Source organism: Corythoichthys intestinalis, chromosome 14 (assembly GCF_030265065.1).
Source record: "Corythoichthys intestinalis isolate RoL2023-P3 chromosome 14, ASM3026506v1, whole genome shotgun sequence".
Lineage (NCBI taxonomy): Eukaryota > Metazoa > Chordata > Actinopteri > Syngnathiformes > Syngnathidae > Corythoichthys > Corythoichthys intestinalis.
The window spans coordinates 13420467-13447777 of record NC_080408.1 but is presented as its reverse complement, the minus strand read 5'-3'; the positions used below and the strand labels follow the sequence as shown (position 1 = coordinate 13447777).

General features: G+C 38.6%; 3 protein-coding genes across 4 annotated transcripts in view; 2 read left to right on the top strand and 1 right to left on the bottom strand.

Moving 5' to 3' along the window:
- Window positions 1-12964, top strand: part of insra (insulin receptor a) — a 166127-nt gene extending 153163 nt beyond the window's left edge. The window contains exons 19-21 of the mRNA XM_057858219.1: window positions 32-161; window positions 235-369; window positions 4608-12964. Of these exons, the coding sequence (XP_057714202.1) occupies window positions 32-161; window positions 235-369; window positions 4608-4962 (620 nt within the window). The 3' untranslated portion in view covers window positions 4963-12964. The remainder of the gene's footprint in view (window positions 1-31; window positions 162-234; window positions 370-4607) is intronic.
- A 4585-nt stretch (window positions 12965-17549) lies between these two features.
- On the bottom strand, window positions 17550-22804 carry m1ap (meiosis 1 associated protein). 2 transcript variants are annotated; one of them, XM_057858222.1, is made up of 3 exons: window positions 22755-22804; window positions 18457-19509; window positions 18193-18334 (listed from the first exon to the last, which is right to left on the bottom strand). In XM_057858222.1, exons 2-3 carry the CDS (start codon window positions 19502-19504, stop codon window positions 18321-18323), a joined length of 1062 nt encoding a protein of 353 aa, XP_057714205.1. In that variant the 5' UTR covers window positions 19505-19509; window positions 22755-22804; the 3' UTR covers window positions 18193-18320. The 2 variants fall into 2 exon arrangements, with proteins under 2 accessions (XP_057714204.1, XP_057714205.1); XM_057858221.1 differs by having other exon boundaries at window positions 17550-19509.
- Window positions 22805-23062: 258 nt separating this feature from the next.
- arhgef18a (rho/rac guanine nucleotide exchange factor (GEF) 18a) overlaps window positions 23063-27311 on the top strand; it is a 66049-nt gene continuing 61800 nt past the window's right edge. Inside the window, exon 1 of the mRNA XM_057858220.1 lies at window positions 23063-23239. The gene's annotated coding sequence lies outside the window, so the exon portion shown is untranslated. The remainder of the gene's footprint in view (window positions 23240-27311) is intronic.

The window sequence follows — 27311 nt, the reverse complement described above, 5'->3', positions numbered from 1 at the left end:
GATTGACCCCTCCTATTTTCTGTCCGTTCAGATTTCGGCATGACCCGAGACATCTACGAGACGGACTATTACCGTAAAGGAGGAAAGGGCCTGCTGCCCGTCAGGTGGATGGCGCCAGAGTCTCTGAAAGATGGAGTGTTCACCGCAAACTCTGACTGCTGGTCGGTGACGCATTGATCTTGAACATCACTCTGGAAGAGACCTATGCCTCACGGTGTGTTGTTTTTCGCGCAGGTCATTCGGCGTGGTGCTATGGGAAATCAGCACGCTGGCCGAGCAGCCTTACCAAGGCCTCTCCAATGAGCAGGTGCTCAAATTTGTCATGGACGGGGGCTACCTCGACCGACCGGACAATTGCGCAGACAGACTGTGAGTACATGTATCATTCCGTAATTGGAGGAGGACTTTTGGGAACAGAAATTTGAGCCAAAAGCTACATATGATTTGGCACATTTTCTCGTCTAAGCTCTTCATATCTCCAGTGCTCTTTGCTGTGTGCCATGGTTTGGTGTAAAAATTCTCTGCACACTCTGAAAGTGAGAGCGCCACTGCCACCCACTGAGTGGATGAGCAGTTACACTTTACAGGTAGTCCCCGGGTTACGAAGTAATGGATTTACGCGATTTCGACTTTACGACGCCGGAGTCTTGTCCGTCATTATTTTTTACTTATTAATATGACATGCACTGTTAAGTTGTTCAGCTTTACAGACAGCAAAACAAGGCAATTGTCCTTTTTGAAGCTTTTGACTTCCTTCACTTTTGACAGTTTGTAAAGCCAACACACATATGTACACTTATGTTGAAAACGACCAGCATTTTAACAATAAAATACTTATATGTAAATTTAGTAGATTAAATTAGCCTAATTTCCCTCACAAAAGTCCATTAGCTTAAATGCTACGAATGCTAATGTATTTATAGATCTGTTTTACAAACTGTAGCAGTAAACTCAATTACAAATGCATACACAAACAATTATTAGCAGAAACAACTTACCGCCTTATGTGGGGCAAACCAAAGCTCAGCTATCCTTTATCCACGTCAGACGTCTGAGTCTGCTCTTCAGTCATACAAGGAGACAGTTCAGCCAGACCCAACTAGGCCTGTCGCAATAACAAATTTTAGTGTGCGATAATTTATCTCGTTATTGCGATATGCGATATTATTGCGCCCACCCCAATTTTTTAAAACCAATTTACAATAACACAGTGAGAATACATTATATATTAATAGATCAAGTATACCCATTTAAACGCGATAAGAAATAACAACTAAAAACAATAGACCATGCCTCTTAAGTAAAAGACAACAATATTAATACCGCACAGAAACACAGAATAAATAAAATGTGTTTTCCAAGAAAAAAATATACAATTGCAATTAATAACTTAGCTTCTGCAATAGTGTTCCATAGGGATGCAACGATACAGTTAAGTCACGGTTCGGTACGATTTTGGGTACGGGGTAGAGCAGGGCGGTAAACCGAAAATTTACCGTCACCGAAATTCTTAACGATGACCGACGTAATTTTGACCATGTCGGTAAATTCGGTAAATTAATAAAACAAGAAAATATAGTCTTTTCATCCCGCTTTGATTCTGTGTTGTTCGTCTATGTTCATTCCCCTTAAAGAAAGCAGTGAATGTGCTTACGTAGGGAGTCACGTGATCATCAGGAAGCCAATCAAACAAAAGCCCGGTAAGCTAACGCTAGCAGCTAACACTACAAGCAAAACGTGATGGAGTGTGGCTTAAGGGAGGTTCACCAAACTTTCAACCGACATTTAGTAGACTCTTGGTGGCATCCAGACGGGCTTTCACCCGCTGTCCTCCTTTGTTCTCACGATTTCCGGAGATGGTGCTTTCAGTGCTTTCTACTGGTAGCCAGGCTAACGCTAGCTAGCGGCTAACGCTACAAATGAACGTTATGGAGTCGGATAGCGGCTCTAACCTTGTCGAAACGGCTGAACTTAATGAGTGGATTGGGCACGGACTGCATCTAGCAATTACTATGTGGCGTTATTTTGTATCTCTGTCTGTGTGTGATTCCTCTGATAGCTTTTGTGATGGTAAAGCATTCAGCATAAAGTACAATCCAATGGCAAAACTTATAATGACCGAGAAATGGCCCCAGCTATTTTTATTGTGCGTGCATTTATTAAAAAATGCACTGGGGGGGAAAAAAACCTTAAACCATAAAGTAAACACTTGTATTTAATAATTATGTCACAGCAGCCATTAACAATAAGTTGTCTTTTTGAAGTGTACTGTTCAAGCTGCAAGTCATTTGTGTTACAATTACATGTTTGCACAGGCATATTGATTTTGACAATGTACATTGTTCAAGTCATATACGCTGTTATAAATGTTCATACTTGAATTCTTATTGCTTACAATACATTTTTATAAACTTAATGTTTAGACTGCATGTACAATTGTTAAATACAGTATATCAAATTGAATGCTGGTAAATAAATCAACAAGAAATAGTTCATCTGTATTTCATGCATTGATTCAGATTTTCAAATTATATAACAGTCCGCTTGGGCGAATTTATCGTCATTTATCGTTATCGAGATAAATCTGCTCAATTTATCGTGATACATGTTTAAGGCCATATCGCCCAGCCCTAGTACGGGGGACACGATTTTCGATCTGATTCAATCCATTTAATGCTCAGAGAAAAAAAGATAACAACTGTATTTTTTGTTTCTTTTTTTTTTTTTTTTTTTGCAAACGAGCAAAAATTAAATTGCCATCGTAGAAACATGCTTTTTTTTTTGTGCATAATATTTATGTGCTTACTTCTTACTGATCCGAAGAAATTTAGTGTAAAAGTGCTGAGAACAATCTTGACTGTTTGTAAAGTGAGGCGGGGCACACTGTTGATTGCTACAGCTCTTTTAGCAGCTAGGTTTACAACATGAGCAAAACATCCTATTTGTGATCCAAATCCATGTGTGTCACGTACTGAATTAACAATATTTGCAGCATTATCTATAGTTACTGGTATGGATTAATTTGGCCTGCTTAACTCCCATTCAGTCATGGAGGTTTGTAATTCATCGATGTAGTATATGGACTACGTGTCCCATAATCACTCTGGGCTCACGTAGCCAATGGCATGGACGTAGCACATCTCGTTTGCTATTTCATGATGTCTAGTGTGTGCGCGCATTAAAAAAGTTAGCAAACGCCACAGAAGTCAAGTCTGCTCATTACTGCACAACACCAGCATATGACAATCGACTTTCATAAACAAGACGAGTTTGAAGCACATCGCTCTTAATTTGCCACTCAAATATCCGGTGTTGTGCCGAAAAATAGCCGCCCCGCGTGAAATGTCACCCCTGTCGGGAGCGCCCACACATCAACAACACCGGCTGCCGGAGATGGTCCGCAGTCAATCCGGAGCACTGACGCGGCCTGTATACGTTGAACAATAGGATATAATGGGAACGATTGGCTCCAGCGCTGTTTTTTGCAGGACCTGGGACGAAGATGCATTTTGCGCAGTTGGTAACAAGGAATCCGAACTTTTAACAGCATGTCACGCACGTGCAGCCGAGGCGATAAATCGCAGCGGAAAAATTACCGCCTTAATTTTTATTTATCGTGCAATAAATGGAATTATTGCATATTGCGACAGGCTTAGATCCAACGCTGCCACCAGAGGGCAGTGTATCCTCCATCATTTAACAAAATGCAATACTTTTGGACTTTTAGGATAGTTATTTTTACTTAAAGGGTTAATTCCGACTTGCTCGGAAATTAGGGTTACATTGCCAACGTTGGAACGGAACTCGTTGGTAACCCGGGGACTACCTGTACTCTAGTACGGCAAAAATAAGTATGTTTCCCGAGGTCACATGCGCCACCCCCAACATTGTCCTGCGCCGCCCTGGGAGGGCGCACCCCACTGTTTGTGAAGTACTATGTTCAGTGTTGTCACTAAAGCGTTAGTAAGTAAAGCGTTACTGTAATCTGATTTTTCCAAACCAGTAATCTGATAATTTTCCTTAGTTTCTTTGCATTCTTATTTTGTTATTGCCTCATAATGTTTGTAGAACGAAGAATATTGCAGTCATGTACAAAGAGCATTTTGAATAGAAAATTTTAGAAAGCTTCCCACTACACGTTCGTTTCCATGGTAACCGCTCATAGTTACTTCCTGTTTTGGAGTCACACGCGCTCAGTGTTTTGGAACTGAGAAAAGGCGTGAGGATCACGGGTGTACATTCGAACCGAGTGAAGGCACCTGTTGAGATGTTCGATGGAATGATGATCTGTGTGTGTCCATGAATGTACAGTACGTTAGTATTTTTTCCTTCATTCTGGAAGTTCTAGTGATAGGTTGGAGCCACTATGTGCGCGGCCGTTTCACAGCTTTGCCGTTGCAACGCGGGGTAGTCATCGCTCCCGCTCGTCCTCGCCAAGTCGGCGAGCATTGTTTACATCGTATTCGTGTTGCACATTTATGCCCCGAGGTGACATGTTCGTTTAGCATCTTTGGGATGTGTTGTAAGTCCGATTAAATATAAAGTTTTTCGAGTTTGTTAAAATCCCATTTTGTCACTCAAATATAACTGTTTTTGTCTCCGTCCAGGCACAACCTGATGCAGATGTGCTGGCAGTACAACCCCAAGATGCGTCCGTCCTTCCAGGAGATCATCGACATGCTCCGCGACGACCTCAACCCGTCCTACCGCCAGCGCTCCTTCTTCTACAGCGACGATAACAAGCCGCCCGAGAGCGCCGACGACCTGGACCTGGATGTGGACAACATGGAGAGCATCCCCCTGGACCCCTCCTCCTACGGGCAACGGGACCTCCGCTGCTGCCCGGAACGGGACGGCGGCAGCGGCGGGAGTTACGAGGAGCACCACATCCCCTTCGCGCACATGAACGGCGGCAAGAGCAACGGACGCGTGCTTGCCCTGCCCCGTCACAGCCCCTGCTAACTGGACCTTACGCAAGCTAGTTTTTAGTCATGAATCACACTCTCACCAGAGAACCCTCAACTCATATCTCAGGATTTTTACTTTTTGCCACATATACACACACTACAGTGCTTTTTATACGCGGATCCTCCTGCGTCTTACCTCTGTACATATATATATATATAATTAGAGAGAGAAATATGAAATATTGCCAAGTTTGTGGATAAGATTCAACTGTGAAACAAGGCTGCTAACTAACAAACACAAAAAAAAAAACAGGACATATGAGGAAGTGGAGACCCATGAAATAGGTTAAAAAGGGGTTCCCCACTCCTTTTTTGTAAAAACTTTATCAACAGAGGAAGAGGAGCGACCCCCCCCCCCCCAAAAAAAAACTGCGAAAAGACGTTACCCACCATCACGTTAAAAGGCTTCCTTCTTAGCATTTTGTTCAAATAAGAAAATTGCAGCGGTGCCTTGAAGTACGAGTCGGCAAGCTTCGCAATTTTTCAGTTTTTTTTATTGACTTTGAAGCAAAAATGTGAGATGCGAGTGCAATATGGTGGCACCAAACTGCCAAATGACATATTTAAGGGAAAGACAACACCTAGTGGATATGACCATGTAAATGACAGATTTTCGAAGTATTTAAGTACACAAATTGTGAATTTCTTACACCTTTGATAATGGAGAAAAAAATGGGTAACAATTTATTTGACAGTGGGTTCATAAGACCATCATAATTATGACATGACACAACATTAATGAATGCTTACGACAGATGAAATTATGACACTTTTGAATGGATGTAAAAAGATGCGGAATGGACATAAATGGAGTTAGTGACCAAATTTGCCGGATGACATTTGGAGGGGTGAAGTGTACACAAATCAGCCATGTGATGTGTAGAACCCAGTATTTGTGTGAAACCTTTGTGAGTATGGATATGTTGGCATCCAATTCTATGCTACCTGAGCGCTAATCATGACACTGAGTTTCTCTCCTTGAGTGTATTTAATTGAACCTAGTCATGCATGAATCCCATGAAAAAAATGGGTAACACATTATTTGACAGTTGGTTCATAAGACAGTCATAATTTTGACGTGACGCTGTCATGAACATTAATGAATGCTTACGACAGATGAAATTATGACATTTTTGAATGCATGTAAAAGATGCATACTGGACATTAATGGAGTTAGTGACCAAATTTGCCAGCTGACGCTTAATGACATCTGTCATAAGGAGAGGTGGGTAGCGTAGCCAAACATTTTACTAAAGAGTAATGTTACTTCTAAATAATATTACTCAAGTGAAAGTAGTCATCCAAAAAAATTACTTAAGTACAAGTAAAAAAGTAACTGCTTACAATGTCTGATTTTTTTTTTTTTTTTTTTTTGGTCAGCACAACTCTTTATGAACTGTTATTATACCGCATAGTAAGTCCGTACTTAGTACTTACTTATTACTACTTACTAGTTAGTTACTGGTTACTTTTCATACCACTGTAAGTAATAGTAAGTATTTGAACCAATTGGAATTTCTCAAATTTCTGCATAAAATCACCTTCAAATGTGATCTGATCTTCGTCAAAATCACACAGATGAAAAAACAGTGCTTTAACTAAAACCACCCAAACATTTATAGGTTTTCATAATTATCTGGTCTTTGCCTTTTTGGCAAAGCCAGATAATGTTATTCTGCGACTTTATTATTATCTATTTATTAATCAACTTATTCTCCGCGTTTCTCTGCGCGCCGCACAGCCCGTACCGCTGCACCGATCGGCACCGTTCAGGTATCGACATGTCCGTAATTTTTGTGTGATTGTGGCTTTTTGTCAAACGGCCCCGAAAAAATTTCCGTTTTCACGTAAACGCCAATTTTCCGATTTTTAAAAAAAATTTCAAAATGCTACTTGTCCTACAATTTTTGACATCAAAAATTCCGGGGCGGTGAGGGGCATAAAGATTGTATACAGAATTTGGAAAAAATTTACGGTTCCCCGGGAATTTGCCAAAAACTTTCCCATTCATTTTTAAGGGGAAATGTCCCATTCACTTTCAATGGGATTTCCAATAGAATCTGCATTGCATTATTGCCATTGACGGCCATGTATGTCAAATCTATTGATGCTAATGGATTTGAATTCTATCAACGCCTATGTAACTCAATGCCATTGACGGCCATGGACGTCCAAAAATTTTCCCATTTTCAATGGAAAAAAACAAAAAATTCCCCAAATCAACAGGAAATGACCAGATATCAATAGGACGTGTCCACCAAACTTCCCCGATTCCATTGACGCTTTTGAAGGGTGCTGCCATTGACGGCCATAGACGTCCAAATTTCCCATTCATTTCTAATGGCATTTACTTTGTTTAAAGCCATTGACGGGCATATTTGTCCATTCTATTGATAGCCCTGGGCGGGGGTAAGATCTGTATCTCCACACGGCATAGACCAGAAGTAATGTCTCCTGAAATTGCAGTTTCTAGTTTAATGAGGATAGTATGCGAACAATGACAGAAGGGAAAAAAATAAGTGAAAATATTTAATATTTTGTGGCCCCTCCATTCGGAGCAATAACTTCAAACAAATGCTTCCTGCAGCTGCAGATCAGTCTGGCAAAATGATCAGGACTAATCGTGGCCCATTCTTCTCTACAAAACTGCTGTAGTTCAGTCAGATTCCTGGGATGTCTGGCATGAATCTCTGTCTTGAGATCATACCACAGCATCTCAATGGGGTTCAAGTCTGGACTTTGACTTAGCCACTCCAGAACTTGTATTTTGTTCTTCTGAAATCATTCTGAAGTTGATTGACTTCTTTGTTTTGGATCATTGTGTTGTTGCAGCATCCATCCTCTTTTTAGCTTCAACTGTCTGACAGAGGCCGCAGGTTTTCCTGCAAAACATCCTGATAAACTTTTGAATTCATTCTTCCATTAATGATTGCAAGTTGTCCAGGCCCTGAGGTAGCAAAACAGCCCGAAATCATGATGCTTCACGGTGGGGATGAGGTGTTGATGTTGGTGAGCTGTTCCATTTTTCCTCCACACATGACGTTGTGTGTTACTCCCAAAGAATGCAACTTTGGTTTCATCAGTCCACAAAATATTTTGCCAAAACTTCTGTGGAGTGACCAAGTGCCTTTTTGTGAACATTAAACGAGCAACAATATTTTTTTAAGAAAGCAGTGGCTTCCTCTGTGGAGTCCTCCCATGAACACCATTCTTGGCCATAGTTTTACATATAGTTGATGTGTGCACATAGCTTTTGGACTGTGCCAGTGAATTCTGTAAGTCTTTAGCAGACGCTCTAGGGTTCTTTTTTTACCTGTGAGTATTCTGCGCTGAACTCTTGGGGTCATTTTTGGTAGACGGCCACTCCTTGGGAGAGAACCAACAGTGCCAAAATCTCCATTTCTAGACTACTTCTCTGACTGTCGATTGATGAACATCCAGACTTTTAGAGATGGTTTTGTATCCTTTCTCAGCTTGATACAAATCAACAATCTTTGATTGCAGGTCTTCAGACAGCTCTTGTGAGCGAGCCATGATGCACATCAGACAATGCTTCTCATCAAGACAATTCTTACCAGGTGTGTGTTTTATAGTGGGCAGGGCAGCTTTAAACCACTCATCTGTAATTAGGCACACACCTGACTTTTAAAATGGTAAAAATTGGTTTCAATTGCTCTTTTAGTCTCCTTAAGCTGAGGGTTCACTTATTTTTCCCTCTTCTGTCATTGTTTGCATGCTATCCTCATTAAAATATGAAAACCTATAAATGTTTGGGTGGTTTTAGTTTTCTAGTTTTTAATTTTTTTTTACATCTGTGTGATTTTGAAAAAAGATCTGATCACATTTGATGGTGATTTTACGGCGAAATATGAGAAAATCCAAAAGGTTCAGATACTTTTTCATACCACTGTACTAGTACTACTACTTCATAGGTCATAGCCCTGTGGTCCCCAACCTGCTAGCTTATAGCCACATACTCAAACTACTCTAAGAATTGCATTTTTCTCAAAAGTTAATCAAATATAACTGCGCAAATGTAACGCATTACTACCCAGCGCTAGTCATAAACATTTATTAATGCTCATGACATTATCGTGTCATAATTATGACGGTCTTATGAACCCACTGTCAAAGTGCTACCAAAAATGTTTAAACAAAAAAAAAAAAAACGACACCGCTTACAAAAGCAGCTGTTATGTGATGTCAGTTGTTTCCATGCACACTAATTGACTCGAGAACTGGCGAATATTAGGAGTGTGACAAAATATCGAAATGGTGATATATTGTGATACTTTGTATCCCAAAAGGTTATCGATATGCTCCTGCATACACTGTTTAAAAAAAAAAAGAACCAACAATTTGCAATCCAAAGTCTTGATAACACTTTATTTGACAGTGGCGTCAAAAGACTGTCGGACTTATCCCACTCGGATTGAACCAGTTGCGACCTCAAAGTGTTCCAAGCTAATGTGAACAGCAAACATGCCTGATTATTTATTTTGGCCATCAAAAGACATTTTGACCTCCAGCAAACCTGCCTTCTCGTCAGCGATGGCCGAGCATATATCCTCACGCAAAGCCAGTAAAAATCATATTGTGTAGTATCGTGAAGTTGTTTTGAATAAATTTAATAATAATATATACAGTTAAATATATTTTTATTAGGGCTGTCAAACGATTAAAATTTTTAATCGAGTTAATCACAACTTAAAAATTGTAATTAATCGCAATTCAAACCATCTATAAAATATTTTTCTGTAAATTATTGTTGGAATGGAAAGATAAGACACAGGACGGATATATACATTCAACATACTGTACATAAGTACTGTATTTGTTTATTATAACAGTAAATCAACAAGATGGCATTAACATTCTGTTAAAGTGATCCATGGATAGAAAGACGTGTGGTTCTTAAAAGATAAATGTTAGTACAAGTTATAGAAATTTTGTATTAAAACCCCGCTTAATGTTATCGTTTTAATATGTAAAATTTTCAATCAAAAAATAAACTAGTAGCTCACGATTGTTGATGTCAATAAATGAATGAATGAATGAATGAATTACACAATGCTCATTGTGTATGAACCCATAAATTCAGTCGCACCAAAGCGCCAGCAGAGGGAGACAAAAAACACAAGTAACAAGTGCACATGACACTGTGCTATCATTTTAATCTGTTTGAGCAGGGCATGTGCGTTAATTGCGTCAAATATTTTAACGTGATTAATTTTAAAAATTAATTACCGCCCGTTAACGCGATAATTTTGACAGCCCTAATTTTTATATAACATTCATTGATATGCTGCCATCCCTCCCGCTTCAAACGAATTGGACGTCTACTAATGGCAAATTCAATTCAATTCACTGTCACCCCTGCACTTCTATCAGATAATGCTCAGATTTTCCCAGAAAATGATTGCAATTACAAATACTTTGGTTGTAATATCTTCATTTATTTTGCTTGAAATGAAAGAACACAGAATGAAAAAAAAAAATCATTATCATTTTACACAAAACTCCAAAAATGGGCTGAACAAAAAAAGTATTGGCACCTTCAGCCTAATACTTGGTAGCACAACCTTTAGATAAAATAACTGCGAACGACCGCTTCCGGTATCCATCAATGAGATTCTTACAATGCTCTGCTGGAATTTTAGACTATTCTTCTTTGGGCAACTGCTCCAGGTCTCTGAGATTCGAAGGGTGCCTTCTCCAAACTGCCATTTTCAGATCTCTCCACAGGTGTTCTATGAGATTCAGGTCTGGAATCATCGCTGGCCACTTAAGAAGTCTCCAGTTCTTTCTCTCTAACCATTTTCTACTGCTTTTTGAAGTGTGTTTTGGGTCACTGTCCTGCTGGAAGACCCATGACCTCTGAGGGAGACCCAGCTTTCTCACACTGGTCCCTACATTATGCTGCAAAATTTGTTGGTAGTCTTCAGACTTCATAATGCCATGCACACGGTCAAGCAGTCCAGTGTCAGAGGAATCAAAGCAACCCCAAAACATCAGAGAACCTCCGTCATATTTGACTGTGGGGACAGTGTTCTTTTCTTTGAAGGCCTTGTTTTTTTCCCTGTAAACTCTGTTGTTGCCTTTTCCCAAAAAGCTCTACATTTGTCTCATCTGACCAGAGAACATTCTTCCAAAACGTTTTTGGCTTTCTCAGGTAAGTTTTGGCAAACTCCAGCCTGGCTTTTTTAAGTCTCTGGGTCAGAAGTGGGGTCTTCCTGGGTATCCTACCAGAGAGTCCCTTTTCATTCAGATGCCGGCGGATGGTACGGGTTGACACTGTTGTACCTTTGGACTGCGTAACGGCTTGAGCTTGATAGTCGAGGTTCTTTATCCACCATCCGCACACTCTCTCGTGAATTTTTCTTTTCCGTTTACATCTAGGGAGGTTAGCCACAGTGCTATGGGCTTTACCCTTATTAAAGACACTGCGCACGGTAGACACAGGAACATTCAGGTCTTTGGAGATGGACTTGTAGCCTTGAGATTGCCCATGCTTCCTCACAATTTTGCTTCTCAAGTCCTCAGATAGTTCTTTGGTCTTCCTTCTTTTCTCCATGCTCAATGTGGTACACACAAATGGCAAATGGTATTATACTTGTATAGCGCTTTTCCACCTTTCAAGGCCCTCAAAGCGCTTTACACTATCTCGCCATCAACCTACTGGACATAGGACAGAGGTTGAGTCAACTTTGATCCATTCTAACTGGCTGCAAGTGTGATTTAGTTATTGCCACCACCTATTATGTGCCATAGGTAAATAACAGGTGCTGTTAATTACGCAAATTGGAGGAGCATCACATGATTTTTCAAAGGGTGCCAAACACTTGTCTGGCCCATTTTTGGAGTTTTGTGTAAAATGACAATTATTTGATTTTTTTTTTTTCATTCTCGTTTGTGTTTTTTAATTGCAAGCAAAATGAATGAAGACATTACTACAAAAGCATTTGTAATTGCTATCATTTTCTGGGAGAAATTGAGTATTATCTGACCGAATTGGCCAGCACTGTACATGTATAATAAAATATTGTAGCACTATTTCCTGACCTGTGTATCGATAATTGTTGTATTGCCATATTGTGAGATGATCTTAGGTATTCATGACGTCAAGAGGAATCTGGGATACTCGCGTGTGATTGGCTAAAATAATACCAGCACTGATAAAATGGCTGCCTTCATATCAGATGGCCACTTCCTGGATATACTACCTTTTATTTACATTTTTCCTTTATTATTACACACCAGAAAAATGAAAGTTTTTTTTTTACTCAGATTTTTGGGTGTTGTCTTTGCCTTTTAACTTGTATCTCAAGGCACCACTGTATCGTTAGTATACAGATCACCAACGTTTCAGGGGAACAGGGGTTCCCAACTCCGGCATCCAAACCTTCATTTTCTGAAGTTGGGGGGGCGGGGGGAAATTGTGACCTTCTTAAGACTCTTGAAGAAACTGTGCTTTAAAGAGCTTGTTGAGAAAGTTTTGTTGTTTAAACTCCAGGCGCTCTGCAGTATTCCAAATGAAAATGGCACAAAAGGACAATCTCACTTTTCGTCGTTGGGTTTTATTTATTAGTTTCTGTTCCACATCTACAGCTGAAGGATATTTTCAAAAGCACGTGTCGACCAATAAGCTGCTTCTTTTTAGTTAGGTGTTCAAAAGACAGACCCTACATATATACCCAGCTATTTTTTTTTTAATGTACCGTGTATATATACGGGATATGAATGATTGTTTTTTTTTTTTTTTTTTTTTTTTGTAAATAGCTCATGTTGTCGCTCTCGGAACTGTTTTTACATGTTTTTTTTTTTCTTTTTCTTTTCCCCAATCCAAACTTGTGAACTCGTGATCAACCAACAGCACTTGGTCTTTATTTTGCTTGGCAGGGGAAGGAGAGTGTTTTGTTTTGCATCATCGTCATCCATAATGAGATCAAATAAAATGTAAATAATGCAGTAAGGTGCATCCTGCAAGAGAGCCTCCATCTGAGCTTGTAGTTTGTTTCTTATACAATCTGAGTGAATCTTTTTCAACTGCCAGACAAAGCCCAAACATTCATGCTGGAAATTCGGGGTGTGAAAATTAGGGTTGGGCATCGTTTGAATTTGAACAGTTCTGAACGATTCTCAATTATATTAATTTTAGGGCTGTCAAATTTATCGCGTTAATGGGCGGTAATGAATTTTTTAAATTAATCACGTTAAAATATTTAACGCATTTAACTAGAGCTGAAACAAATACTCGAGCAACTCGAGTAACTCGAGTTTAAAAACTGATCCAAGTAATCTTATTCACCTCGAGTAATCGTTTATTTTGACAGCTCTAAGCATCACATTTTGCTCGGACTACTTTTAATACGGGACAACGCGCTGATGTCACGTGTGTAGAGGAAGAAGCAAAAAAAAACTTAACTGCAGCCGACAGCCGCTACAAACGACGCCGACGTTGATAAAAACTAGCCTGCATGATGCTACGTTGGTAGCAGGTAGCGTCTGATGCGTCTCATAGAGATCACAAGTATGTTGAACTAGATGCGAAATGACAGACTCGGCCGCGTCTGGGCAGCGTTAGTAAACAGCCGCCATCTTAAAGCAGTAAAGCGCTAATAAAGAGCGCTAAGCGTTAATAAATAAGTTTAAGCCCTGCGGAGGGCTAGGTTTCTATTAATTATGACCACTGTCGATACGTGGCTAACGTGTCTTACATACAGGCTTTAACATAACATAGCGTTGTGGAGTGATGAGGGTGTAAAATAAAAACTCAATAATGCTAACTATCAATTTTAGCTCAGTAGTCATTGCTGGATAAAACACTAAGTAGCCCTGGTCCCTAATGTGCTCCAATACAGCCTGTATCATACATTTATTTTGAACACTATTTTTATTTTGAAACTCAAAATCCTATCAGGACTTACAGTTTAGACTAACTTAAAACTTAACTACAACTTAAAAATGGCTTTACACAAATAGAAATTCAATTGAAACACGTGGGGAAAAAAATCTTTTAAGTGATGTGTGTTATTTTTTTTAATAAGATCTAAGTTTTTTCAGTGAAAGCAGTGAATTGTTTTTTTTTATTTTATTCTAGTTACATCTGAGATGCAATTGTTGGCTGTTTTCAACAATATACATCGAATATAAAGACATTGATTGACTGAAAATGGTTCAAGATTAGATGAAATGTCTTGTTTTCTCATGTATATTTATAATTGCTCTTTACCTAAAAAAATGTGTTTTATTCGATTACTCGATTAATCGATAGAATTTTCAGTCGATTACTCGATTACTAAAATATTTGATAGCTGCAGCCCTACATTTAACGCATGGGCGGATGACCCACTCACGCATTGCCACAAAAAGACCACAATGACGCCGTTTTATGTACTATATTGAGAGCTAAGAAGCAGAGACAAGCGAGTGGCGTGGACACAGGCATTCATTCAGGCGCGCTACTTATTGGCATAAGCTTTGTCATCTCTTCCACAACAATAATAACTATTGTGGCGAGCGACGTGGGGTAGAATGACGGGAGATAATCTTTTTCTTAACACCCTGTAATGACACAACGCAGAGAAGATATACCATTTGCAGCCACCACTGACAGTCATGGATGCCCAACTTCCCATCATGCATTTGGGCGGAACAGGTAAGTCGCTACAGTATCATTTACTGAAAGCACAACAAAAATAATATTCCTATCTCTCTCAAAAAAAAAAAATCTTCACAAAAAGAAAAGCGCTCAATGCAAAGAGAACTGGTATTCCCAGTCAAAATAGCTATGCAACATAATACTCAGACTTTGGTCAAACTCTATTCGAACATTTCGTTTAGCTCAACAATTACACTAGATGGCAATATTTAGTCACAATATACAAACTATCAGAGGTCTCGTATGTTGTCAACATTCAAATGAATGTAAGGTACAATGACTCTGGAAACTACGGCGTCAGTCAAGGGGCAAAAAGCACTCCAAAAACTTGGCTAGATCTGTAATTTGTTTAAAACTCGCCCTTGACACCTTGTGGTGTATTTCAATCACTACCTTCCACAATGGTGAGCTAAGTTTATTTTTTGGTTGAAAATTTTACAAATTTTATTAAAACGAAAACATACAGAGGGGTTTTCATATAAAATTACTATAACTTGTACTCACATTTATCTTTCAAGAATTACAAGTCTTTCTATCCGTGGATCCCTTTCACAGAAAGAATTAATAATGTTAATGCCATCTTGTGGGTTTATTGTTGTAATAAACAAATACATTACTTATGTACAGTATGTTGTATGTATATATCCGTCTTGTCTTATCTTTCCATTCCAACAATAATTTACAGGAAAATATGGCATATCTTAGAGATGGTTTGAATTGCAATTAATTACGATTAATTTTTAAGCTGTGATTAACTCGATTAAAAATTGTAATTGTTTGACAGCCCTAATTAATTTCCTAACTTCTCGATTTTTTTAAAATTATATAAACTTTCAATTAACTTTGCTATAAATTTCTTACAGGGCTATTTTTAACTTATGTATATAAATATCAGTCTTTGAACTTGAATATGATGATTCTTTCCACAGGAGTGCACTTTCACAAAGATGTTTATTTTTCAAAAGCTCACGGAGAAAACATTTATACATATTCTTTTGCCTATGTTTTAGAGTGTCTTATGCTACAGACATTTTTACATGTTATTGAGCTCCCACTAATGAATGGGCTAACCTGGTGCAGAATATCAAACAAATAAGTTGTAAAACCCAGTTCAGATTAGCAGCAGATACAGTATAAAATCAAAGTATTTTTGAGGAAAATGATCATATCTGACTTCTCGGGCTGTAAACGTGAGTGTTGTGGACAGATAGTGTCTCCTACAGTGGAGAACACATGATCACTGGGTGTAGATGAAGCTTGAACGCATAACAGCTGGTGGCTGGAGTTCACAGCTGAGTAGATAAATAATTGTCATGTATCACATTTGATTGGCTGATGACTTGACCCACCCCTTACACTAGTGCTGCAACGATTAATCGATTAACTCGAGTATTTGATCAGAAAAAAAATATTCCAATTAAATTTTGTTGCTTCGAGTATTCGTTTAATTAAAGTGGCGTTGCAGTGGTTTATTTTGAAAGTGTTTGCATTTCGTTTTATATGTTAGGATGGATACACTACCCTCTGGTCTGCCTCATTTCATATGGCTGAATCCAACTGCTCCCTGTTCAGACCAATGTAAGCTAAGTTTTTGTTTAAGCTTGTTTTTTTTTGATGCATTCGTAGTTTAGTTTATAGGTATATTTAGCCATTTTTTGCGGGTATGAGTGTCTGAACCATTTCTTAGGAGCATTGCAAAAAAAAAAAGTTAGCATTTTATAGCATTTAAGCTAGCGGACTTTAGCTATGTAAGTTAGCCAATTGTTCTCTGTTGTACACAGATCCTTATTTATTAATTTTTTTATACCGTTTGTGGCTCAGCTCAGGTATTTTAATTTTTCGTGTTCCGTAACCGATTACTCGATTATTTGAACTAACTAGTTCATCAATTAATCGACGACTAAAATAATCGATAGCTGCAGCCCTACCCGACACACACGCGCATGCTCACACTCACACATCCCCGACAGAAATACATGTCAACAACATGTCACCCCCTCCATAGAAGTTTTTTTCAGCCAGCAGCAGCCACTGTAAGTGATTTAAAAAGACACCAATGTTGTGGAGGTGGGAAACAAACCACTAATTTTACTACCAAAAGTCCGACCTGTATCAGAGTTAGCATAACATTGAACTGTGTAAACTTGCTAATCTGCAAAACTCGAGTAGGAAACTGCTTAAAGAGAAGTGTCCTACTGTTTGTGTTTTCTACTGTTAACGTTAATTAAACTGAGAAATGCAGTGAACTCTGCAGGAAACTGGAACCAGAAAAACGTTAGCAAGAAGCTCCTTACAGAGACACGGGTGCTGCATAACCTCATACGTTGCTCACGCAACACAACATACACACCACATAATCATAATTAAATACGTACATTAAAAAAAATAGCGAGCTACCCACACTAGCGTTGCGATTGACTGGTTGTTTGTGATCGACATAATGAGCACCCCTGATTTACTGTAGCATATAAATTAAATTCATATTTGTGAGAAATGTAGCACAGCCCCCCCCCACCCCCACCCCCCGTTCACCCAATCTGTTTGGTCTTATTTATGTCCCATCCCGAGCAAAAAAAGTGTACATGCAGGTCACTCTGTTATATTGTCCCTACCTATGTTGAGACCAAACCTACGCCCTTGCTTTGTAGCATATCCTAGAACGATTTATTGACCCATGTATTAATAATTATTGTATCTCCATATCGTGAGATCATCGTTATCATGAGCCTTGTATTGCAAATCGTATCGTATCGTGAGGTTCCCACCCGTAATAGACACTTGGAGGAATTGTCAGTTACATTGGAATATCTAGTTTTTTTCAAACTCTAAAACTCGGCTGGGTTCGTTGCCCTCTAAATACATTATTTTCAAAATATTGATGAGAAAAAAGAAAACGTGACTTTTTAACCCACAATTTATTGAATTCTTTGCATGTTGTTGAACTTCCAATATACAGTATTTTAACGATGTGAAACATTGAAGAACATTTACCTCTTTTGAAGACATAAATGAAGTAACAGTGCCCTCTCGTGGCTAGCTGGGTCACCTCCTAGCTTTGCCAGCTTTTCTTAGGAGGACTTGGCGCAATTTCAGCTTCGCCTGGCACCTGTTCACTCCTGAGGACTTCTTGTCCCATCCAGCATTTATAACGGTACTTGGCGCCCAATTCCCTTCCTGCGTGGTAACCTCTACCGGTCGGACCTCCTCGCATCGGTGAGGCTTGAGAAGCTCGGCCGAGGTGGCCGGATGTTGTATCTGAAGACCCAAAACCTTGACGCAAGTCGCTTTCCCTCACCGTGCTCGCAACTTCCGCTTGTCCAGTCGAGCTCTTAACCCCACCTCCTCTCTGGTTGTCATTTGATCTTTTGTCCAGACATGCTAGCTTCGGTGGTGGATGGACTTCCCCCATCTGGATTGGACGCAACGGGACTGGCTGAGCTTTATACACTGAGGTGGATTTTCTGAACAACTTACTGGTTTCACTGCTAGCTAGCTTTCTTCTTTCTAGAGGTGATTTTTTGTATATTTCTGTAGAAGGCTGGATACCAGAAGCACGCGACACTAATGGGTTTTGCGGCTGCTTGACCATGAAGGACCTCAAATACTGGTGAAGGTTGCTTCTCAGAAAGCTGGGGTTCAACACATCTTCCTTGTCAAGTTCAGTCAGGCAACCAATTATTAACTCCATGACTTCAGCTGGAGGCTCCTGTATTGGCATAGGAAATGTGACGGGCAGAAACAATTCATTGCAGGCAACTGGACTCAGGAGCATAGCGAGGGACGAACTCGGTTTGAGGACATAGAAAGAAGACAAAGATGAACCTTCACCTGTAGGGAATTCTTCCTGCAGCAGCAGAACCTGTCCGCAACTCTCCAGTGTTTGGTTGAGCACCTGAAATCTTTGTTCGTTAGTTTCAAACTCCTCCCAGTCCTGTCGGCCGTTGGTGGTTGAGCGGACAATCAGGGATGTGCCGTGGAACAAAATGTGACAAATGCCACTAGCGTGTACCAGCTTTATCGCTTTCAACATCCGTGGTCCTTGAGAGACAGACCTGTTGTTGTACGGACTCGCAGTCATATCTGGATTTTTCAAAGAGACTTGGCTGGGACTGATGACACACTGCTCAATGTCGCACTTAATGGACACGGGACTCGGAGTTTCCATCAAGAGAAGCTGAATGTGTTCCATGTCTCTTCCGTATTCCTGAAGCCATTGCTTGAATACTGCCTCCATGGCAAAAACATTGTTTTCCACCTGTTTCAATTCCACCGGCACATGACTGTCACTACTTTTGGCCACTTCTGGGTTTTCGGGTGTCAGTTCATATTCGCTCCAATCTGCCCAATTGTATAACTGCACCACTAGGAAACTAGTGAACAGCATCTGGGCCTCATCTTTCGGTACATTTCTCAAAAGGTGAACCATGTTTCGTCCTGGGCGGCTGGTCAATACAGTAACCTGAACAGATGAGACGGAGGTCCGACCGAATCTCACGTCGTCGTTAAGGCACCGCAGGCTGGTCAGCACGGCATTTCGCAAAAAGTCGCCTACACTGGTCAGATCTGGGGTAATGCCTTGGCCAGGAATCGACCGCAGATCCTCCAGGCAGGCACGCAAATTGGGTAGGTTAGCCCAGCCAACTTTCTGAAAAGGTAGCAAACGTTCCACCCGACTGGTGATGGAGTACAAGCTGAAAAGAGGAAGTCTACAGGGTCCTTTCAGGCTGCAGACCAGGGTCAGGAAATTATCAAGTGCATCACATAGCACCCCGCTAGTCTCGGACCACCAGGGGGGCACTGCTTCGACAATCAAGAGCCGGGCTGGTTGACGTAGAAATCCAGTGTTGCATAAACCAAAAGCGTTACTGTCATCCATGTCACCTGAAAATGTATAAACAAAAAAACTAGGGCTGTCAAACGATTAAAATTTTTAATCGAGTTGATTACAGCTTAAAAATTAATTAATCGTAATTAATCGCACTTAATCGCAATTCAAACCAGCTATAAAATATGCCATATTTTTCTGTAAATTATTGTTGGAATGGATAGATAATACACAAGATGGATATATACATTCAACATACGGTACATAGGGACTGTATTTGTTTATTATAACAATAAATCAACAAGATGGCATTAACATTATTAACATTCTGTTAAAGCGATCCATGGATAGAAAGACTTGTAGTTCTTAAAAGATAGTTAGTACAAGTTATAGATTTTTTTTATATTAAAACCCCTCTTAATGTTTTCGTTTTAATAAAGTTTGTAAAAAAATTTAATCAAAAAATAAACTAGTAGCCTGCCAATGTTGATGTCAATAATTACTTTCACAATGCTCATGGTGCTTAAACCCATAAAATCAGTCCCACCAAAGCGCCAGCAGAGGGCGGCAAAACTTCATAAAACACAACATGTGGGCATTTCACTGTACTGTCATTTAAATCTGTTTGAGCGGGTCATGTGCGTTAATTGCGTCAAATATTTTAACGTGATTAAGTTTAAAAATTAATTACCGCCCGTTAACGTGATAATTTTGACAGCCCTAAAATAAACCTTTTGTTCATTTAACCTGTTAACTCATTGGATGCCATTGATGGTACTAGAGGTCCAATCCGTTTTGACTGGGAGGACCAGCAGCAACCCCCCCCCCCCCAAGCATACGTGGAGATTAAGGAGGGGTTGGGGGAGGCTATGCCCCCCCTGGTGGTCATTTCATGTAATTGACTTTCCAATACATTAATTCAAAATTAAGACTTTGCCGGTAAAATGTTGTCTATAAAAGTTGAAAAGGAATAAAACAAGCGCCAAAAATGAATTAAATGAACAAAAAAAATATTTTTATAATGGGTCAAAATTAATTTTTGAACAGATAATGGAACTAGCACATTAGAGACGATCATTTGCTTTGCTTGCCCAAGACCACCTGAGAAGAAACAAGATGGATATACGTAGTTTTTTTTTTCTAACCTAAGCTTTCAAAAGCGATAACTACTGATCGAGAACCAAGGATTGTAAATGTGGACCATGAAACGTCTGAAAGCACCGCCAAAATGGTTAGCAGAGTTTCAGTTTGTCCACTAAAGACGCTTGTTGTACAACAGAGCCCCAAGGGTTACCATATTCAAGGGTGTGAGTGACTGGAAAAACTTAAAAAATTAAATATGATATCCCCGCGAAACGCAGAAATCTGGGTCTTCTTCTACACAGATAAACCCGCGCGCTCACACACGCATGCACGCCCACATAACTGAGATGCCTGTATTTACGAGCATGGGTTAAGCTACTAACCAAGCATATATCTTGTAATTTACTTTTACCCCATCATAAACATGCCCCCCCCTCCCGCGCCAAAAGTCATACTCCGCCTACGCCTTCCAGTCAAAATGGTTTGGATGTCTCGCGCCATAAATGTCCAGTGGCGAGGAAAGTGGGGTGCTGAGAGTGAGGCAGCACCCCCTGGTGTTGGGGGAAAATATTGGTACATTTTTTTTTTGTATGTGTATTAAAAATAACTACATAAAACATTGAAACAATAGCTTATTTAACTTTGGGGATGAAATATATATGTTGAAAAACTTTTTTTGTTGTTGTTAATAACACCAACTGACACCTTGCTTGCTACCGGTTCACGTTGAAAAAGGCACTATTGACAGAGGAGGTATTAAGATGGCAGAAAAACGAATAAGTAATTATTTTCTTTACAAAAACAGCGAATTTTCTAAAATTACTGTATTGGCCCGAATATAAAACGGTGTTTTTTGCATTGAAATAAGACTGAAAAAGTGGGGGTCGCCTATAATTGCGGTCTAGGCGTTATACCCATTCACGACGCTAGATGGCGCCAGATATCACTGAAGCGATGTTCTGTCATGACAGATCTCAGCTTCTCTCAAGTTTAACCAGTTTGCATTATTTTATTGCGATGTCTTTCCTTATTCAGATTTTTTTCAAGACTACAGCTACAATTAGACTTCACTTTGATGGTTAATGCAGTTATTGCAATTTTGTTGTTTTATCACAATAGATTGGTTTATTTACATTTCAAAAACCAGAAGCCATTCATTTACGAATGAGATTGTACTTTAGTTTACATATTTAAATGTTCAGATATTAAGATTTGAATGAGGCAAAATAACATGCTTTTTCTCTCAAATATGTTGTTATAATCATTTGTTTCAGATGTACTGTAATTATTTTATGTATGAAAATTAATGTGGTGTTGAAAAAGTCTTTTTTCAAATTTGAGTCTTGAAAAAGGGGGTCGTCTTAGAATCAGGGTCGTCCTGTATTCGGGCCAATACGGTAAATTCGAGGTAAAAAATTAAGATATTTGTCCTTTGGTTCTTTCAAATAGGTCAGACATGCTTGCATTGTAACCATATTATTGTTTTTTGTTGCTGTTGGATATTTGTGTGCAATTTATTTTAGTGTTGTGAAAAGGAGGCGTTAAACCGAGGCTGATTGGCCCTTTTAGTTTTCAAATGTGTTGCTGTGCCGTCTAGCTGCGGGGATTTGCATTTTAATACACAGGAGCTTTTATTTGCAATACAAAAACTCCAACACAAACTGTAAGTGAAATAGAACGCTGCCTTTGCCGTAGCCTAGTAGTAGTATATTAACTATCCAGTATGTGTGTACTGCCATTGTGCAAGCCTTCTATGGACAAAATCCGCGAGCATGACAAATTTGGACCGAAACGGCGGTTTTTGGATGGGAAAAACTTAAAAAAGATCCTCAGCACCCCCTGTTGTGATTTCCAGCGCCCCTGTCAATGGCAGTGAAAATTGAGCATTCACAGCCAGTCCTCCAAGTTTCAATAAATTAGACTTCCATCATTGTCAATAGCAGGCAATGAGTTAACCTAAAAAAACCCTCTTATACACATGTATACAAATGTAAGTACTCAAACTAAAGTTTTGCTGATTTTCTCCTTAATTAGCATTACGCTAATGAACGAAAATTAGCGTTAGCTGCGGAATTTTCCTCATACATCCTGCTACGAAATGGAATACAAATTATTACGTTTACATTTTTCAATAGCTCAAACCACGAAATAAATGAATAATATTACACTTATAATGTATAACAATACATGATATGTTAGCATATCAACGTTTAGTTACCTATTTTAGCAGGACATGTTTATTTGACGTGCGGGACTGAAATTGATGGGAATCGGCGGAAGGATATGTTATGTGAGAAGGCAAAGTATCGAACACCAACTACAGCACGAAGGTTGTGTGATATTAATTTTATAAAAGGTTCTATACTTTAAAGAAAAAAAGCAAATATATTACATAAAAAAAAGAAAAATATTTTTGCAATTAAATAAACATTCACATGTCGTATGTTTAGTCGAAAGTGGGCCGTCCATCTTATTGACTGCCCACTTTTTTTTTTTTTTACCTGAGGAGGCTGTTCCATTTCCTTTAACACCTTCCCCCTTCTCCTCCTTCCTCCCTTGTTTGAGGAGTGCACTTGTTCTTCAGTTGTTATCCATCTGCATTCTAAGTCGCAATCATCGGCCAAGCTGGGAAAACGCGACTACTTCGTCTTCTTGTAAAACAACACGATAAAAACCCTCCTCATTCTTGCTGCTTCGTTACAGGTAAGCAATTCAACATCTTCGACTTTTAAAGTGTGGGCGACATTTTGTGTTTTTTAAGAGCAACTTTTAAAAGAAGCTAGTCTACCCAGCTTGACCTGTTTGCAAACTTCAAATCACAAAATAAAAGCCGTCGTTTGGTCTGTTGGGCAAACGTGAACGTGTGAAACTCGTCTGTTTGACACTTATGGCTCACAAGTCAACATGGTAGCAAACAGGTAGTCGAGTCACCTGCTCATTTTACACTCGACAACACCTGTCTTCTTGCCCGAAACTGTTGACATAAAGCGACACCGTGCAGACTTGTACTTCTTACTCTTACTTGTTGACTTACAGCTTTTTTTAATCGACTGTGGTGATAAGTTTTGCCTGTTTTCATATTCGTGACTTGTGCTAGTTTCATCTGTCACGTTGCTCGCGGATTGATACTCAAGCAGTGAAATAAGCTTGTGGAAAAAATAGTGCTGAAGTTCATTGTGTGAAATGCCACGCCCCCCTCCCCCAATGGAAAACGGAAATGTTAATGATTTCAAAACTCTTACGTGAAAATAAACAGAAAAAATATCTTTTTTTAAATACACAAAAACTAGAGGCCCACAAATATTTTTCTCTGCGGGTCTAGAGTACCCAAATAATTCATCGGCTGCGAATGATTATTGCCAATCCTCACAGTCGAAATAGACTGGACATTTAGCACCGTCGATGGCACTGAAACATGAGCATTCATGGCCAGTTATCCCAGTTTAAATGTATGTCCATTGCTGACAATGGTAGGTCATAGGCTTCAGTATGTATTGAAGGGGCGCGGGGCCGATAAATAGGGGGCCTGCGTTGTTGACGAGACCATCAAAGCTGACTGAGTGGAATGAACTGCAGATAAAGAGCTTTTTTCGTTGAAAATTCTTGTGAATAAATGCTTAAATCCCCGAATTCTTTATAAATATGGACGTAAAACAGTCTCGATTCTTGGTTAAAAGAAAAAAAAAAGTGCAGCTTGCGAATATTTTACGTAAATATGTCTAAGTACAATGCTAGTCTGTTAGTGAATGTAGCTAGCTTCCACCTGATGTAAACAGAGCTTTTCCGGTGAAAATTCTTGTGGATAAATGCTTAAATCCCCTAATTCTTTATAGATATGGACGTAAAACAGTCTCGACTATTGATTAAAAGCCAAAAAAATGTGCAGTTTGCGAATATTTTACATAAATATGTCGAAGTACAATGCTAGTCTGTTAGTGAATGTAACTAGCGGCCGCCTGATGTAAACAGAGCTTTTCCAGTGAAAATTCTTATGAATAAATGCTTAAATACCCGAATTCTTTATAGATATGGGCGTAGAACATTCTCGATTCTTGGTTAAAAGAAAACAAAAAAAAGAAACGTGCAGTTACCGTTTATTTTACGTAAATATGTCGAACTACAATGCTAGTCTGTTAGTGAATCTAGCTAGCGGTCGCCTGATGTAAACAGAGCTTTTCCGGTAAAAATTCTTGTGAATAAATGCTTTAATGCCAGCAATATGAAGCAATTATTAGAGAATCCCAAAATTTGAAAAATAAGGTCCTAATGAAACCTTTTCTTCAAATTTGTAAAAAGAAAAGTCAAAATATATGTGTAATAAGCGCTCAGATATCTATAACCCTTGCTATATCCTGTTTGTTTTTTTCATGAAACCTGCAGATGCATGTGTTGACTTGCATCCATCATTTTTTTTTTCAAAAAGACATGTCAAAACTCTGAATTAGTCTCAAAATCATGAAATTTTAGGTGTATCAAATGTGATACATACGGCAATATAGGGTTAAATCCCCGAATTCTTTATAGATATGGACGTAAAACAGTCTCGATTATTGATTAAAAGCCAAAAAAAAAAGTGCAGTTTGCGAATATTTTACATAAATATGTCGAAGTACAATGCTAGTTTGTTAGTGAATGTAGCTAGCGGCCGCCTGATGTAAACAGAGCTTTTCCAGTGAAAATTCTTGTGAATAAATGCTTAAATCCCCGAATTCTATATGGATATGGGCGTAAAACATTCTCGATTCGTGGTTAAAAGCAAAAAAAAACAAAAAAAAAAACGTGCAGTTAGCGTTTATTTTACGTAAATATGTCTAAGTACAATGCTAGTCTGTAAGTGAATGTAGCTAGCAGCCGCCTGATGTAAACAGAGCTTTTCCGGTGAAAATTCTTGTGAATAAATGCTTAAATCCCTGAATTCTTTATAGATATGGACGTAAAACAGTCTCGATAATTGAATAAAAGCCGGAAAAAAATGTGCAGTTAGCGTTTATTTTACGTAAATATGTCAAAGTACGATGCTAGTCTGTTAGTGAATGTAGCTAGCGGCCGCCTGATGTAAACAGAGGTTTTCCGGTGAAAATTCTAGTGAATAAATGCCTAAACCCCCGAATTCTTCATAGATATGGATTATCTATCTATTATCTGAATATCTCTATTCTTGGTTAAAAGCAAAAAAAAAAAACATGCAGTTCGCATTTATTTTACGTAAATATATGATGCCTATGCAGTAGCGGCTAATTTCTCCGATTGATTTTTTTTTTTTTACAACCTTTTATAATGCATGCATTATTACCCTGAATCCTCGAACACTCCTGAGACGATCCATCCGGTTTGTATGTGGTACAGCTTTCGTACTTTTTCAACAGAAATCCGGCGTTAGATCGCTGCGTGCGTGTGTTTGTGAATAGCTCCTCTTGATGTTGAATGCGAGGCGCAGGCGACCGATCTAAGCAGTCAATACATTATGAAGTAAAGGGGCAGGTAATGAGTTTAATACAATGATGACTACAACAAAAAAATAACAGTTAAGCGGCATGGAAAATGAGTGAATGAATTAATAATTAAAGTATGTCTATATGCTGTAATTTTTATTGAGATCTGGCGTTAACATATGTGGACATCACATTTTGGGTCATATAGGCCACAATATTTGCATTTTGTGTGTGGCTTATATGACCCAAAATGTGATGTCCACATATGTTGTCGCCAGGTCTCAATTACAATTACAGTATATATTCATATTTTAATTATGAGTTCATTTAATCATTTTCCATGCCGCTTACCTGTTATTATTTTTAATCCTTTGATGTTATTTATTTATTTATTTTTTTAATCATTGTATTAAACTCATTACCTGCCATTGTTAGCAATGGACAGCTAAACTGGGATGCTCGTGTTTCAGTGCTTCAGTGCTAAATGTCCAATCTCTTTCGACTGGGGGGGATTAGCAATAATCAATTGCAGCCAATGAGTTAAATGAGTATTCTAAAGACTCAAGGAGAAAATATTTGTGAGCTTCTGGTTTTTGTGTATTTTTTAAATTACATATATACATTTTTATATTAGGGCTGTCAAAATTATCGCATTAATGGGCGGTAATTAATTTTTTAAATTAATCACGTTAAAAGATTTGACGCAATTTACGCACATGCCCTGCTCAAACAGTTTAAAATGACAGCACAGTGTCATGTCCACTTGTTACTTGTGTTTTTTTGTCTCCCTCTGCTGGCGGTTTGGTGGGAGTGATTTTATGGGTTTAAGCACCATGAGCATTGTGTAATTATTGACATCAACAATGGCGAGCTACAAGATTATTTTTTGATTGAAAATTTTACAAATTTTATTTAAACAAAAACATTAAGAGGGGTTTTAATATAAAATTTCTATAACTTGTACTAATGTTTATCTTTTAATGAACTAAGAGTCTTTCTATCCATGGATCGCTTTAACAAAATGTTAATGTTAATGCCATCTTGTTGATTTATTGTTATAATAAACAAATACAGTACTTATGTACAGTATGTTGAATGTATATATCCGTCTTGTGTCTTATCTTTCCATTCCAAAAATAATTTACAGAAAAATATGGCATATTTCATAGATGGTTTGAATTGCGATTAATTATGATTAATTAATTTTTAAGATGTGATTAACTCGATTAAAAATTTTAATCTTTTGACAGCCCTTTTTGTATACTGTACACACATATATATATATATATATATATATATATATATATATATATATATATATATAAGCCACACACAAAATGTAA